This window comes from Centroberyx affinis, unplaced genomic scaffold (genome assembly GCF_046629955.1).
Source record: "Centroberyx affinis isolate AG114_WGS23_722 - 3 ecotype Tasmania unplaced genomic scaffold, CSIRO-AGI_Caff_v1 ptg009095l_1, whole genome shotgun sequence".
NCBI classification, from domain to species: Eukaryota; Metazoa; Chordata; class Actinopteri; order Beryciformes; family Berycidae; genus Centroberyx; species Centroberyx affinis.
The window spans coordinates 5001-22038 of record NW_027284422.1 but is presented as its reverse complement, the minus strand read 5'-3'; the positions used below and the strand labels follow the sequence as shown (position 1 = coordinate 22038).

At 44.6% G+C, this 17038-nt stretch overlaps 1 protein-coding gene across 1 annotated transcript in view; it reads right to left on the bottom strand.

Annotated features, from left to right (window-relative positions):
- Positions 1-90: 90 nt before the first annotated feature.
- Positions 91-17038, bottom strand: part of LOC139640327 (formin-like protein 2) — a gene marked incomplete at its 5' end in the record, with an annotated part of 20914 nt that continues 3966 nt past the window's right edge. Inside the window, 13 exons of the mRNA XM_071514517.1 lie at positions 91-179; positions 405-528; positions 3537-3629; positions 3866-3967; positions 4885-5045; positions 5621-5750; positions 6108-6188; positions 6438-6506; positions 7332-7566; positions 8739-8941; positions 13389-13513; positions 14290-14310; positions 15851-16042. Of these exons, the coding sequence (XP_071370618.1) occupies positions 91-179; positions 405-528; positions 3537-3629; positions 3866-3967; positions 4885-5045; positions 5621-5750; positions 6108-6188; positions 6438-6506; positions 7332-7566; positions 8739-8941; positions 13389-13513; positions 14290-14310; positions 15851-16042 (1625 nt within the window). The remainder of the gene's footprint in view (positions 180-404; positions 529-3536; positions 3630-3865; positions 3968-4884; positions 5046-5620; positions 5751-6107; positions 6189-6437; positions 6507-7331; positions 7567-8738; positions 8942-13388; positions 13514-14289; positions 14311-15850; positions 16043-17038) is intronic.

The following is a 17038-nucleotide window of genomic DNA, read 5'->3' as shown; positions in this document are numbered from 1 at the left end:
CCCCCTCTCTCTCTCCCCTCTCTCTCTCTCTCTCCCCCCCTCTCTCCCCCCCCCCCCCCCCCCCCCTCTCTCTCTCTCTCTCTCTCTCTCTCAGTAGTGCTCCTCAGAGTGGGCGGGTTCACAGAAGAAGCGGGAGCTGCGTTTGGCCGATCGAGCCGTGAAGGGGACGGTCTTCAGCACTATGGACAGAAAAATCAGCCAATCAGAATACAGCAGAGACAGGAAACTTCATCTGATGTCATTTCCCTCCAAAACTGGGAGTGTGATAAATGATTAAATTATTGAATGATTCAATTATTAAATTATTAGTCGCAGGTCACCAAACTTTCAGCTGGAGGTATGTGTGTGTGTGTGTGTGTGTGTGTGTGTGTGTGTGTGTGTGTGTGTGTGTGTGTGTGTGTTACCTGTGATAATATCCTCTATAGCTCCGTCCTTCCCTTCGTAAACATGGCGACTGTCTTTCCCTTGTCGTCTCCTCAGTTCTGTGATCAGTTCCTGCTGCTGCCGCTTCCCCCTGTGGGAGGGGGACTGGGGGGGTGGGGGGTGGGGGTGGGGGGAGGGAGGGGGGGGGTGAAGGGGGGGGGGGGGGGGGGGGGCATGTCAGCTTCCACTGCACTCATGTTCACTCTCTGACTGTTTTAATCTCTTTAAAACATGTTTACTAAGTTACTGTTTACTGTTGTTGCTGTTACAGTCTTGTCCTGAAGGAGGCGCCACAGAGTCTCCGTCTCAAATCTGTATCTGGAGTTTGTGCTGAACACTGAATACACCTTCTAATGGAAGGGACTTAAATGCCGGGTATGCTGTGGTTACCTGTCATGAAGTTGTTGAATATGCTAAATTACGTAACAATTGTTCTGTGCAGGCAGGTGCATCCTGGCCAAAGGTGAGACTGCCACAATTTACACCGACACTAAATATGCGTTTAGTGTAGTGCATGATTTTGGTACACTCTGGAGACAAAGGGGTTTTATCACAAGTGCAGGAACGACTATTAAGAATGCAGTATATGTCAACAGCCTCTTGTGGGCGTGTTTACTTCCTTCTAAATTGGCCGTGGTCAAATGTGAAGCTCGCTCCTCTTCCACTTCTCTAGGTGCTAAGGCTAACGCTAGGGCCGGTTAACCCGTCCCTGCTGGTAAAACAAACGCCTAGCGATGTTGTCCATGACCCCGCCCCCACTCTTGATGATGTCGCCGTGTCACAGGCGAGCGCTGATGCCGAGCGGCCGGCACGGGAATCCTCTGGGTGTGGCAAGTCTTCGGATGGCGTCTGGCGTCACCCTGATAGTCGTGTTGTGGCTCCCCGAGCAACGCTTCCTATTTTGATCAGGTCGTCACGTGTTTCAAAAGGGGGGATGGTGGCTGCAATAACTTCACAGTGGTATGCACCTGGTATGCGATGTTTAGGACTTGAGTATGTACTAGTAATTGTTGATATGTTCTCGAAGTGGGTTGAGGCTTTTCCCTGCCGCCATCGGGACGCCCAGGCGGTGGTGAACATCCTCATAAGAGAGATTATCCCTAGATTTGGTATTCCTCACACAATCAATATCAATTTCACACTCCTTATCATCCACAGTCCGCAGGAGCCGTGGAAAGACAGAATGGCATCCTAAAGAACAAACTGGCCAAGCTCTGTAGGGAAACAGGGCTGAAATGGCCAGACGCCTTACCGCTTGTCCTAATGTCTATGAGGTCAACACCAAATAGACAGACGGGATTATCTCCACATGAAGTGTTAATGGGAAGGCCCATGTCGACTCCATTAATGCCTCTTCCACCCCTCTCTCAGGTCGAGTTGCCGTTGGCGGACGAGAGCCCTACACTATTATACAGCTCTATGTACACAACTGAAACCTCTTCACCCACAGGTTCCACAGGTGCGACCACAGCCGCCTGACAGTCCATGCCATAGCTTTGAACCCGGGGATCATGTGTACATAAGAGTGTTCAAAAGAAAAACAAAGTTGTCTCCTAGACGGATCGGTCCGTTTCCGGTGCCGTTGACTGCTGATACTGCAGTAAAGTGCCAAGGGAGAGCTAGGTGGGTACACCACGCCTCCCACTGCAAACGAGCCAAAGCACCCCCAAACGCAAGGCCATCATGAGACCTGGAGGGCCTGGACGCTGCGGGGTGTCCCCGCCATCGTCTTCCTGCTGACCGGTGCCAGAGCTTGGACCCAGGGGACTAGGCCAGGACCAGGAGGGGACCCTGGTCCCGTATTTCAGGAGATGGTACAGGTTCTTTTGTCGGAGAAGCATCTAATCGTACCATTATTTGGAACAAGGACATTGATTATGAACTTTGTTACTGTTCCTGCGATCCATTTTCAATGTGCCAATATCACCCAGTTACCTGTAATTGTTGTACTTGTCCCCCTGATTGTGGGCGTGTTACAATGCCACTAAGCCAAAGCCCCTGCCATAGAGATAGCATATTGCGGGACTAACTTGAATTGAATTTGTGGAAAAAATGCGTACCCAACTCTTCCTCTAAACTGGCGTGGCCTCTGCTCCTTAGGCCATATACACCAACCTTACCCCTTACATTTCATAATAGGGGGAAACGTCATTCCAACCTTTTCCATACTCATGACAAAGGCTGCGACACCTGTGATTTCTTCAGAGCTCTCTTCCCTCAGTATGGAGTTGTGTCTGCTATGGACCAAATGACTGACCTGTCTGTCAGCCAGTACCACCTCTGAAGGGCTGACTGTGATAAATGCCGAATTAGCCGCAGTTAGAAGACGACTCTTCAGAACAGAGCTGCATTAGATTACTTATTGGCAAGTCAAGGTGGAACATGTGCTGTAGTTGGGTCAGAGTGTTGTACATATATCCCAGACTACAATAATGTCACCAGACCTCATATCATTGATCATCTTCATAACATTTCCGAGAAACTTCACTCACCAAAATCTTACTCACTTTTTGATTGGTTTGCTAATAAGTTTGGTGTTTTTGGTACAGAAATTTTTCATTATGTAGTCACAATATTCCTAATGTTGGTTTACTGTTTGAAGTTGGTACTCCTTTCTTGTTGCACTAAGACCTCTGTGACTCTCATGGTAAATAGATATGGCCACTCTATTACCGAAGAAAACGAAGAACCACTGAATCCTTCAGCTCCTTGCATGGGATCTACTAATTTCGTTAATCTACCTCACCTTTATGTACATAACTTTCCCTCGCCCAGCTCCCGGTCATTGCACATTATTGTATTGTGTAATTTTGTTTTGATTTACTTTTTCATTTTATTTTCATGATTTCATTTCTTATAAAAGCCCACGCCTCCACATAGTAGATTAGGTTGATCTACATGATCAAACAAGGGGGAATGTGGATGAACTGTGTGCAGTGCACCGCTCTGCCTGTAGGTGTCACTGCAGGCTGGGTGGATGGAAGACTCTACTTCCTCTGCTAGCTCCACCCCCGAGCAAGAATAAATACTGATGGCTGTCATAATCAACAGCAGTCAACAGAGGTCAGAGGTCACACACACACACACACACACACACACACACACACACACACCTTGGTCTCCTCCTCCTGCTGCTCCTCCTGCTCCAGTTTCTCCAGCAGCATCTGTTCCTGTCGCCTCCGCTGCTCGTTCTCCTCCTCCGCCAGCTGCACACACACACACACACACACACACACACACACACACACACACACACACACACACACACACACACACACACACACACACACACACACACACACACACACACTAGGTCAGTTCGATCTGGATTGCGATTGTGGTTGAGACAGACAAAATAACTCTCTCTGTCTCTCTCTCTTTCTCTCTCTCTCTCTCTGTCTGTCTGTCTCTCTCTCTCTCTCTCTCTCTCTCTCTCGCTCACCCTGTAGGCTTTAATGAAGCGAACGAAGACGGGGAAGAAGACGGAAGGTGGAGTCGTCTTGGCGCTCTCCCCGAAAAACTTCACCACCTCGTCGAACGCATCCTGAGACACACACACACACACACACACACACACACACACACACACACACACACACAGAGTTTAGAGAGCAGGGGTCAGGGTCAAAGGTCACCGTTAATATTTCATATGAATGTTAAAATTGATAATATCAGCTTTCAAATGAATATTATCAGCATCAGTTATAGTATGAATATCAGTTACATGCAGACATGATGATGACATCACTGCCCTCCTGTGGTCACAGTGAGGAACTGCAACACTCCATACACACTGACAACACTGACAGGAATAGTGACGTTAATGATGTCATCAAACCTGATTTAGATTTTTTTTAATGTGTGTGTGCAATTACCATTATTACCAATATGAATCAATAACATCGGTATTGATACTAGTTTAAGTAATAGCTGTATTTACACCAAGAAAAATAATAATAATAACAGTATGATTGTCAGGATTAATATTGTCAGTACTAATATTTTATTTTATTTAATTTTCATTGATATAAAATCTAATACCACTATCATTTAATGTATTGAATATCAGTATGAACAAAATCATTATTAATATCAGTATCAGTAATATCTGAGCTGTAGTTTCTCTCTCTCACTGTAGTCAACATCTGATTGTTTCTGTGTTCCTATCAGTATCAATATCAGTATTAATATCATCTGTATTAACATCAACATTAGTATTACCATTATTAATATATATATTTAAATCACCTGTATTGATATCTCTATTAATGATACCAGTATTCATGTGATAATTAATAGTAATTATAATAAAATCACTGTTAATATCAGTGTTGCAGTTACTCATTCTGACTACTAGAGGGCAGTGAACACTCGTAATCATTATATCAATAGTGTGTGTGTGTGTGTGTGTGTGTGTGTGTGTGTGTGTGTGTGTGTGTGTGTGTGTGTGTGTGTGTGCACCTGAGCGATGCGTGCGTCCTCCTGCAGTTTGCCGAGTCGTGATTCGTGCCTGCTGATGAAATCCTTCAGCAGCGCGTTGTGCTGAACGCTGAACTCTCTCCAGGTCAACTCCATGCCGCGCTGCAGCTCCTTCACATCACACAGCACGTTCTCCAGAGACACTACACACACACACACACACACACACACACACACACACACACACACACACACACACACACACAGACATCAGCTGTTCAGGTTCCCAATTCAAGAATCGCTACCAGTACCTGACCTGAGTAGTAGTAGTAGTAGCTGTAGCAGTAGTAGTAGTAGTAGCAGTAGCAGTAGTAGTAGTAGTAGCTGTAGCAGTAGTAGCAGTAGTAGCAGTAGTAGTAGTAGTAGTAGCTGTAGTAGTAGTAGCTGTAGCAGTAGTAGTAGTAGCTGTAGCAGTAGTAGTAGTAGTAGCAGTAGTATACAGTAGCAGTAGTAGTAGTAGCAGTAGTAGTAGTAGTAGCAGTAGTAGTAGCTGTAGCAGTAGTAGTAGCTGTAGCTGTAGTAGTAGTAGTAGCAGTAGTAGTAGTAGTAGTAGCAGTAGTAGTAGTAGTAGTAGTAGTAGTAGTAGTAGTAGTAGTAGTAGTAGTAGCAGTAGTAGTAGTAGTAGTAGTAGCAGTAGTAGTAGTAGTAGCAGTAGTAGTAGTAGCAGTAGTAGTAGTAGTAGTAGTAGTAGTAGTATTAATAATAGCCTGGTACTCACCAGCAGCAGCTTTGTCCACATAGTGCAGCTCGTTGTAGAACAGAGAAACTGCAGGATATTTCTCTCTCACCACATTGGAGATGTAGTGAAGCAACGTTTGTTTCCTGTCTGTCGACTTGGTCTCCAGGAGCTACACACACACACACACACACACACACACACACACACACACACACACACACACACACACACACACACACACACACACACACACACACACACAGAGTTAACACACATTAACACTCTCACAGCTTTAGTATGTGACTGGTTCCTGCTGGTGTTTTCCCAGTATACTGTCAGATACTGTTGATACTGCAGTTCTAAGTACTGTGAACTACACACTAAAGTATGTGGTAAACTGTGGTAGTGTGTGTGTGTGTGTGTGTGTGTGTGTGTGTGTGTGTGTGTGTGTGTGTGTGTGTGTGTGTGTGTGTGTGTGTGTGTGTGTGTGTGTGTGTGTGTGTGTGTGTGTGTGTGTGTGAGTTACCAGGTCTAAGCTTTGTAGTTTGAATCCGTAGACGGCTCCTCTCTTACTGCTGTTCATGTAGTTTCCCAGAGCCAGGATGATCTGTGACATTAATATTGATCATATTGATGATATTAATATTAATATGCAGCTAATACAATCTGAGTAGACAGATAATCTACAGAGAGAGCATTACAGACTTTGATCATAATAATTATTATTTATATCTTTTTCTCTCTCTCTCTCACTCTCTCTCTCACTCACACACAAACACACACACACAGTATCCTGACACACACACACACACACACACACACACACACACACACACACACACACACACTCTCAGACCTCCAGGATCTTCTTCAGTTTCTGGGAGGACTTGATGGAGACGGAGGCAGCGATGATGGCGTGGAGTTGCTGAGAAGAAACACACTGCAGTTAGACCGGGGGGGGGGGGTGCTATTTACCTGTCTGTCTGTCCACCTGTCTGTCTGTCTACCTGTCTGTCTGTCTGTCTGTCTGTCTACCTGTCTGTCTGTCTGTCTACCTGTCTGTCTGTCCACCTGTCTGTCTGTCCACCTGTCTGTCTGTCCACCTGTCTGTCTTACTGGGGTCAGCATCTGGACGTTGTCTGTGAAGTTGCCCATGAATGTGATGATGGTCATGTCTGTCTGTCTGTCCACCTGTCTGTCTGTCCACCTGTCTGTCTGTCTGTCTACCTGTCTGTCTGTCCACCTGTCTGTCTGTCTGTCCACCTGTCTGTCTGTCCACCTGTCTGTCTTACTGGGGTCAGCATCTGGACGTTGTCTGTGAAGTTGCCCATGAATGTGATGATGGTCATGTCTGTCTGTCTGTCCACCTGTCTGTCTGTCTGTCTGTCTGTCCACCTGTCTGTCTGTCCACCTGTCTGTCTACCTGTCTGTCTGTCTAGCTGTCTGTGTCTGTCCACCTGTCTGTCTGTCTGTCCACCTGTCTGTCTTACCGGGGTCAGCATCTGGACGTTGTCGGTGAAGTTGCCCATGAATGTGATGATGGTCATGTCTGTCTGTCTGTCCACCTGTCTGTCTGTCTGTCTACCTGTCTGTCTGTCTAGCTGTCTGTCTGTCCACCTGTCTGTCTGTCCACCTGTCTGTCTTACCGGGGTCAGCATCTGGACGTTGTCGGTGAAGTTGCCCATGAATGTGACGATGGTCATGTCTGTCTGTCTGTCCACCTGTCTGTCTGTCCACCTGTCTGTCTTACCGGGGTCAGCATCTGGACGTTGTCGGTGAAGTTGCCCATGAATGTGACGATGGTCATGCGCTGGTTGAGCCTCTCGATGCGGCTGAACTGCATCATGAAGCGGTCTTCGTCGCTCAGAGCCTCCAGAGGTTTTCTGTCCCTCTCGTACTGCCGTAGCAGCTTCACCTCCGCCTCCGTGGGCAGGAAACGCATCAGACACTCCACAAAGTCCACACGCACCGCCCGCAGGTCGAACCTGTACACATATACAGAAAATACATCAAATACTACTACTACTGCTACTACTACTACTACTACTACTACTACTACTACTACTGCTACTACTACTACTGCAACTACTATAATAATAATAATAATAATAATAATAATAATAATAATAATAATAAATATAGTGTATAGCGCTTTTCAAAACAAAGTTACAAATTGTTTTACAAAACATGATAAAAGAGTACAACATACTCAGGAGTCCAGCATTATCATAAATAAGATAAAAACAAATAAAACAAAGCAATATATAATGAAATATATAATGAAAGCAATGAAATAAAAGTGATAAAAATGGTAAAAAAAAAATTTGTACAACTGCAGCTTTCAGAAACTTCCTTATTGGCTTCAAAATTCACCCGTGGTTTTGGCCGCTTGCTCAGAGTCAAAGATTACTCCCAAACTGCGGGCAGACTGTTCAACATTGGAGGATAAGCTCCATAGGTTCTTTTGCCAGTCGCAAATCGACTTAGGAGAGCCAAACAGAACGACCTCAGATTTGGAATCATTAAGTTGGAGGAAGTTTTGTGACATCCAGCACTTGATATCCGAAAGACAAGCCATAACACGTGAGAAGTTATCAGTTTTAAGAGGGACATAGAGCTGGGTGTCGTCCGCATAGCGGTGGAAATTAATATTATAATTGTGGAAGATCTGCCCCAAGGGAAGCTTATAAATAGAAAATAATAAAGGACCAAGAATTGAACCTTGGGGAACACCACATGAGAGGGAGGCTGGGGATGAGGAGACTTCCATTACAACAGAGAAGGACCTGTCAGAGAGGGAAGTCCTTAATGCCGACCCAGTTCTCCCGGCGTTTATCAGGATACCAGGTGGTCGACTGTATCAAATGCAGAGTTTCTGCTGCGCACGGAAACCAGATAGAAATTTCTAAAATGTTGCTGTTATTCATAAATGAAATTAATTGTGAGGCAACAGCCTTTTCTAAATTTTTTGATAAAAAAAAAAGGTACATTCGAAATTGGTCTAAAAATACTACTACTACTACTACTACTACTGCAACTAGGCCTGCTACTACTGCTACTACTACTACTGCTATGCTAGTACTATTGCTACTACTACTGCTACTACAATCACTGCTACTACTCCCCCCCCCCCCCCCCCCCCCCTTGGCTGTCTTACGTCTGGATGGCGCGGCAGATGACCTCTGACCCCTGGCCGGCCTTCCTCAGAGTGATGGCCAGGTTCTTGGCTCTGTTGGCCTCCAGCAGTGAAACTCTGGACGGAGCTTTCTGAGGAAGCTTCTGTCTGGACAGAGTGACGTCCACCGCCGGACCCTGGGCCTTCGTCTTAAACAGCTCCTCAAACCCCTCCATGTCCAGGTCCTGAGAGACAGACAGGCAGAGAGACAGACAGGTAGACAGAGTTAAACAGCTTGTCAAACTCCAGAAACAGACATTCTAACGACTTAAAGGAATAGTTCACCCAAAAATGAGAATTCAGTCATTATCTACTCCAGTAGAAAATCGGGTAAAGTTTGTTATAGAGCAGTCCCTGAGCTTCCCAGCTGAAGTACATTGCAGCGTTCTCCAAAAACAAAAAGAAACTGCTGGAGACCTGTCTTCAGACTTAAAAAATAAAATAACCATAAAATGTCTCCATGCAGCTCTACAGCATCATCCGAGTGTCTCTCTCACTTGAAAAGACATTTACACCATTATTTAGCTGAAATCACCACTCTAGCTGTTATTTCAAAATGCGTCACATTTGCACACCCCGGCCTCGACAGGTAAGACTAGCTCCAATTAGCAGAAAACAAGACTTCCGGTTTGGCTTTTTAGCCTTCAAAATAAAAGCGCAAGATTTTAAATAGGTAGAAATACTGTTTTAAACCAATTCTTTTGTATTTAATCGTCAAATTCAATAAATCAGCACCCATATTAATGTCTGATGTCCACTTTAGTCTCTGTTCTGTATGTGTTCGGCACAGTGTAATAATACATGCAGCATTTATAGTTAAAAATGGCACATTTTATGGCATTTTTCATTATTATTATGAAATATGACATCAAACATTAATATGGGTGCTCACTTATTGGATTTGATGATTAAATACAAATGAACCGGTTTAAAACAGTGTTTCCACCCACTTTAAAATCTCACGCTTTCACTTTGAAGGCTAAACAGCCAAACCGGAAGTCTTGTTTCTGCTAATTGGAGCTAGTCTTACCTGTCGAGGCCGGGGTGTAAACATGACGGATTTTGAAATAACAGCTAGAGTGCCGACTACATAATGGTGTAAATGTCTTTTCAAGTCACTTTGGGATCTGGGCCTCCAGAGACTTGGATGATGCTGTGAGAGCTGCATGGAGACATTTTATGTTTATTTTCCATCATTTTTTTGAACTCTCAAGTCAAGTCAGATTTATTTCTAAAGCACATTTAAAAACAACTCACATTGACCAAAGTGCTGTGCAAACCAGAGCAGGCAGTAAAATCACAATAAAAGACTAAAAACAAAAACACCAACATAAGCATCAACACACACAGCGCATGGGTACAGATCGACAAGTCAGGCACATATCAAACTACATCAGGAGGATCCAAACGCTAAAGAATAAAAGTATGTTTTGAGCCTGGACTTGAAGGAATCAATGGAGGGGGCAGATCTGACAGAGAGGGGGATGCTGTTCCACAGTCTAGGGGCTGCAACAGCAAAGGCGCGGTCACCCCTGAGCTTAAGTTTAGTACGTGGGACAGCCTGGAGCCCCAAGTCAGACGACCTGAGGGACCTGGAGGTGGAATGAGGGGTTAAGAGGTCTGCGATATCCATTCAGGGCTTTAAAGACAAACAGGAGAACCTTGAAATCAATTCTGAACCGCACTGGGAGCCAGTGGAGAGAGGCCAGAATAGGACTAATATGGTCTCTCTTCTGGGTACCCGTCAGGAGCCTGGCGGCGGCGTTCTGGACCAGTTGCAGGCAGGACAGGGACGACTGACTAATCCCAGTATACAGGGAATTGCAATAATCTAAACGGGAGGATGCGAAGGCATGGATGACCATCCTTTGAATAAGAGAAAAGACTTGATTTTGGCAATAGTGCGAAGCTGGAAGAAACTGGCTTTTACTACTGCATTGACCTGCTTGTCAAACTTAAAGGCGGAGTCAAATATCACACCAAGGTTTTTGACATAGGGTTTAACAAGAGCGGACAGGTTGCCTAGGCTGTTGGCGATCAATTTGATGGAGTCAGGAGGGCCGAATAGGACAACTTCAGACTTGCTTTCATTCAGCTGTAGGAAGTTTTGTGCCATCCAACACTTGATATCCTCAAGGCAGTCCATGAAACTATTTAGATCGCACCAGTTGTTTGGTTTCAGGGGGAGATAGAGCTGAGTATCATCTGCATAGCAATGGAAGGAAATGTTGTACTTTTGAATGATTTGACCAAGGGGAAGTAAGTAAATAGAGAACAGAATGGGACCTAAGATGGAACCCTGTGGGACCCCACAGGAGAGACTAGCTGGGGGAGAGGAAAAATTGTTTAACGGAGAAACTTCTATTGCTGAGGTAGGATGAGAGCCAGGTCAAGGCAGTGCCACCAACACCAACCCTGTACTGAAGGCGGTCAATTAAAATGTCATGATCCACTGTATCGAACTCTGCGCTGAGGTCAAGAAGAATCAGGACAGCACAGTCACCAGAGTCAACAGAGAGGAGCAGGTCATTGGACACTTTCAACAAGGCAGACTCTGTGTTATGGTAAGCCCTAAAACCTGACTGAAATCTTTCCAAGATGTTATTTTGGTGTAAGTAGGGCAGCAATTGACAGAGAATGACCTTTTCAACAACCTTTGACAGAAATGGAAGTTTAGAGATTGGTCTGAAGTTACTAGGCAAGGTGGGGTCTAAGTTGGGTTTTTTCAGGAGGGGCTGGACCGCTGCGTGCTTGAAGCAGGTTGGAATGGTACCAGAGAGCTATTGATTATAGAGAGGATGCTGGGACCGGCTATGTCAAAGACATCCTTCAGGAGAGCAGTGGGGACAATATCAAGGGGGCAGGTTGCAGATTACATAGAAGAGACAATCTCTATAAGGGAGGGTAGCGTGATGGGTTGGAAACAGTCAGATGAACAGACCAGTGAGATGGCTAGGAAATAAGTTCATCAGTGTTGAGATGGGGAGGAGAAGCCTCAATAGTACAGGTATTGGGAGCAGCTATGAGGGCCTCGGAGAATTTATTGGCAGTCGAAGAGTTAATGTAACAAGAGCAACCTACAGGGAGCTGAGATTTAGTAGGTGAGAAAGGCAGGAATGAATCAAATACAACAGCACTATGATCCGACAGACAAGCATCAATTATTTCCATATTGCAAATCGGAAAACCAAACGATAAGACTAGGTCCAGTGTATGGCCTAGCTTGTGAGTAGGGCCAGTAGTAAGCTGAGCAAGATTAAAAGATTCAACCAGATGCATAAATTCACTCACAAGAGGCTTAGAGGGACAACAAACATGAATATTAAAGTCACCAAGAATCAGGACTCAAATATCAAAGTTGGGCATGGTATTTGAAAGAAAGTCTGAAAATTGTGGAATAAAGTCTTTTTGTATTCTTGGCGGACGATACACAAGAGCAATTAAAAGGGGATTGACCAGGCCTACTTTAATTAATTGCACCTCGAAGCTGGATAAATAATCAGAGTTTAACAGGCGGCAATTAAAATGCTTCTTTAACACAACGGCTAGACCCCCACCACGTCCGGAGGGTCTAGGCGTGTTCAACACGTGGAGCAAGCTCACCAACATTTCCGTCACCAGCATGAAATCCAATCCATGAGCTGAGAAAAAGTCATTAAGAGTAAAAGTCTTATTGGATCGAGATCTTGCGTTGATCAAAGCTATTTTGACTGGAGCAGCAGCAGATTCATAATCCGACGGTAGTACCCACGCCAGAGGGCGGAGGCTCTGGAAGACTACCCCACCGCGCTTCACAGATAGCCGAGCGGGGAGCCCGCAAGGCAGCATCCTGATGTCCAGGTCTGTGTCCGGGGTAATCGGTCGAAGAAAGGCGTACCTCGTCTCCAGGGAACGCCGAGGAATGGAGCGACATAGCCTTCCAGGTCCAACATCGCGGAGCTGGAAAAGGTAAGCCGGTGTCGAGGGAGAGCGAGAGCGGGCAAGACTGCCTCGGCTTAACCGAGGCACATGCACGTTTACTCCGCCTCCTGGCTCGTTTCCTACAGTGGTAGCCGCGGAGCGGAGCCCATGTACCTTCAGGTAGTTGGGGAAACAGAGAACGGTGAAAGATCCTTTCTTCACGAGCCCAAGGGCATAAGTCCACAACAGAAGCTTGAATATTTAGTAGTGTTTGGTGATCGTAGACGATAGTGGCTTGCACAACACGCATACACAAAGACACGAACAGAGCCAGGACAAACAGAAGCGGCAACAGGCGACGACAAGCAGCCGAAGACAGAGGCGCGGCCATCTTGCCTGTGATACGCCTGTGAAACTCTGAAGACAGTCTGAAGGTCTCCAGCTGTTTTGGGGAAAGCTGCAGTGTACTTCTTCCAGGGATCTCTGAGACTGTTGTATGGACTAACAAACTTTACCCGATTTTCTACTGGCATGGGGGGAGGAGATAATGACTGAATTTTCATTTTTGGGTGAACTATTCCTTTAACAGAATTAACAGAAACAGGTGGATTTTCTTTGTGATTTTTCTTCATTTTTAAATTTTTATTCAGGTTTCTGTTGAAACAGAATCTGTATCTCAGTGAGACTGTGTGTGTGTGTGTATGTGTGTGTATGTGTGTGTGTGTGTGTTACCTGCAGGATGGTCTCGTCGTCGATGTCGTTGAAGACGGTGCCGTTGATCTGGCTGGGCTTCAGAGCGACCCAGTTCAACACCGGCATCCTGAACTTAGTCTGGATCGGCTTCTTTATCTTCACCGCTGGAGAGAGAGACAGGAAGAGAGAGACAGACAGACAGACAGACAGAGAGACAGACAGAGAGACAGACAGACAGAGAGAGGTAAAGTACATTGGAATAAATTTTGGGCCACTCTCTGAGTATACGAAAAACAGAAAAATGAATAAAAATGATGACTCAAACACAGTGATAAACACTGAACACACACTGAACAAACAACACAATAAAACTAATAAACTTCACAACTTCACAATAAAAGTCCTTTAAACCCAAACCCAGCCACAGACAGACAGCTTTACCTACAATGTGGAATAAATTAATGCCCAAATAAAACAGATATAAACCAAACCAGCTTCCACGTCTTTCCTAGATCGACCAATAGGAACAACAGTCCTGGGTCAACCAATAGGATCACACGTGACCTTTACGAGTGATAAACCAGCCAATAGCTGGCTGTGCTGAGGGTTAGTGGGCGGGGCATGGTGACAGGAAGAGGAGGGAAGGAGGATGATGGAGGAAGATGGAGGATGATGGATGGATGGAGGAAGATGGAGGGATGGAGGAAGATGGAGGATGATGGATGGATGGAGGAAGATGGAGGGATGGAGGAAGATGGAGGGATGGAGGAAGATGAAGGATGATGGATGGATGGAGGAAGATGGAGGGATGGAGGAAGATGGAGGGATGGAGGAAGATGGAGGATGATGGATGGATGGAGGAAGATGGAGGGATGGAGGAAGATGGAGGATGATGGATGGATGGAGGAAGATGGAGGAAGGAAAGAAGAAGTAAACCTACAGAATAACTTGAGCGGACCCTCTGCCAGCAGAACGAGAGAAACAAGGAGAGAGAGAGAGGTTAGGTTACAGTGTGATGACGTTCAGAAGCTTACTGACTGCTGACTGACTGTTTGCTGACTGCTGACTGACAGCTCATCTTTATATATTGATACATCAGTGTTTTCCATCTGTTTGAGTCTTCAAATCTCATATATGAGAAATATCTAGTCAACAAGTATCTGAGTAAATGAATGAAAACAACATTGTTTTGTGTGCTGCTCTAAAGCTCCTGCAGGTCAGAGGTCAGAGGTCAGAGGTCAGGGGTCAGGAGCTGCAGCTGGTAACAGAACCTGGGCTGTGGTCCAAAAGTCTTTCTGCTTAGGAAGGTTCCTCACTGAGTGAAATGACCTGGAAGTGTCTCAGTGTCAGCCATGATAAGAGCTGTTGGAATCCTCTAAACACAAAGGAAAGGAGCTTCAATGCTTCCTTACTTAGCTCCTTTAGCATAGGAGACACTGGAGCCTCCTTTACCAAAGGAAAGGAGATAACGCCGTCCCACAATTCCTTGCGGCAGCGACATTCGTCCGTTCGCGAAAACAAAAGTGAAGTGAAAGTGAAGTTCAGGTTGTAGAGGAACCTGCTCAGGCTGCTTTACTTATTTCTTCATTCTGAGCTTGTTGTCTTGCAGCTTTAGGAAAATCATTCATTCATCTGACTTCAGTCTCAGATGTGAAGCTCTTGCCTTAATAAAGTCTGGATCAGACAGAACCACTTCAGAGCATCAAGTCCACATGTCAAGCTGTTTACTGAGTTGTGTGGTGGCTCTTAAGATATTATATGCATAGGCTTATAATCAGATCATAATCAGCATATTGACCAGAACACAGAAGTCTGTCTTTAGAGAAAAAGGGACATGAGACGTTTTTAGCCAGATGATGTTTTTAATTCAACATGTTTGAAACTTAAGAATGATGATATGTACAGCAGTAGATCTGTAGGCCTGACATGTTATGCCAGTGAGGTCAAGGAAAAGTGGTTAGGAATAGGAGTTAGGACGTATTTTTTTGACTATTAAACTGCAGCCCTGGTTTATACTGAGGATAAGAGCTGATCCAGGTTAGTGTTTCCATAAGGAGAGGAGATGACTTAGATAGACCTGGGATACTAGAGTTCATGTAAACATCTGAACCAGAATGAACCAGAATGAACCAGAATGAACCAGAATGAAACACCAGCTGATTACATTTAATTATCAGAGGTAGGAAATCCCCAGCATCAGCCAATCGCACCCTGCTCACACACTCACCTCAGCTGTAGGTGGCGCTGGTGGACTCCCCCCAACCCCACCCCCCACCCCACCCCCTCTCCATCACAGTTTTGGGGTGGGGGTGACGCATCAAAAAACAGACGGCCATGTTTGTTTATCGTTTGTCTTCCAGGTTTAATCTTCCGACAAAATATTATATTATATTCCGACCCAGATGTCGGACTTTCCCACCAGCACGTGAACGCACCATTTATCCAAACACAGAGTAACACACACACACACACACACACACACACACACACACACACCCTACCTGCCAGGCCAGAGTTGAAGATGACGGTGGGCGACCCCCCCGAGCCGGGGAGAGGGGGGGCGACGGGGGGAGGAGGGGGGGGCATGGGGACAGAGGAGGAGGAGAGTTCACTGGTCCGACAAGGGGGAGGGGGGGGAGGAGGGGGGGGAGGAGGAGCAGGAGGAGGAGGAGCAGGGTACGGCCCATTGGACACTAGAAGAAGAAGAAGAAGGAGACAAAGCTAATGTTTAGTCTGCTGTCATACAGCGTGTTTATGCTTAGTGGTAGTAGGAGTAGTAGTAGTATTGTAGTACAGTACAGTGTAGTGTAGTAGTATAGTACAGTATAGTATAGTGTAGTGTAGTGTAGTGTAGTGTAGTGTAGTATAGTATAGTATAGTATAGTGTAGTGTAGTGTAGTGTAGTATAGTATAGTGTAGTGTAGTATAGTATAGTACAGTGTAGTATAGTATAGTGTAGTACAGTATAGTATAGTGTAGTATAGTATAGTATAGTGTAGTGTAGTACAGTATAGTACAGTATAGTGTAGTATAGTATAGTATAGTATAGTGTAGTGTAGCACAGTATAGTATAGTATAGTATAGTGTAGTACAGTATAGTATAGTATAGTATAGTATAGTACAGTATAGTATAGTGTAGTATAGTGTAGTACAGTATAGTATAGTATAGTATAGTGTAGTATAGTATAGTATAATACAGTATAGTATAGTGTAGTATAGTATAGTACAGTATAGTATAGTGTAGTATAGTGTAGTACAGTATAGTATAGTATAGTATAGTGTAGTACAGTATAGTATAGTATAGTATAGTATAGTGTAGTATAGTATAGTATAGTATAGTATAGTATAGTACAGTATAGTATAGTGTAGTATAGTGTAGTATAGTATAGTATAGTATAGTATAGTATAGTATAGTATAGTGTAGTATAGTATAGTATAGTATAGTATAGTATAGTATAGTACAGTATAGTATAGTATAGTATAGTATAGTATAGTGTAGTATAGTATAGTATAGTATAGTATAGTATAGTACAGTATAGTATAGTATAGTGTAGTATAGTATAGTACAGTATAGTATAGTATAGTATAGTATAGTATAGTGTAGTACAGTATAGTATAGTATAGTATAGTATAGTACAGTATAGTATAGTGTAGTATAGTGTAGTACAGTATAGTATAGTATAGTATAG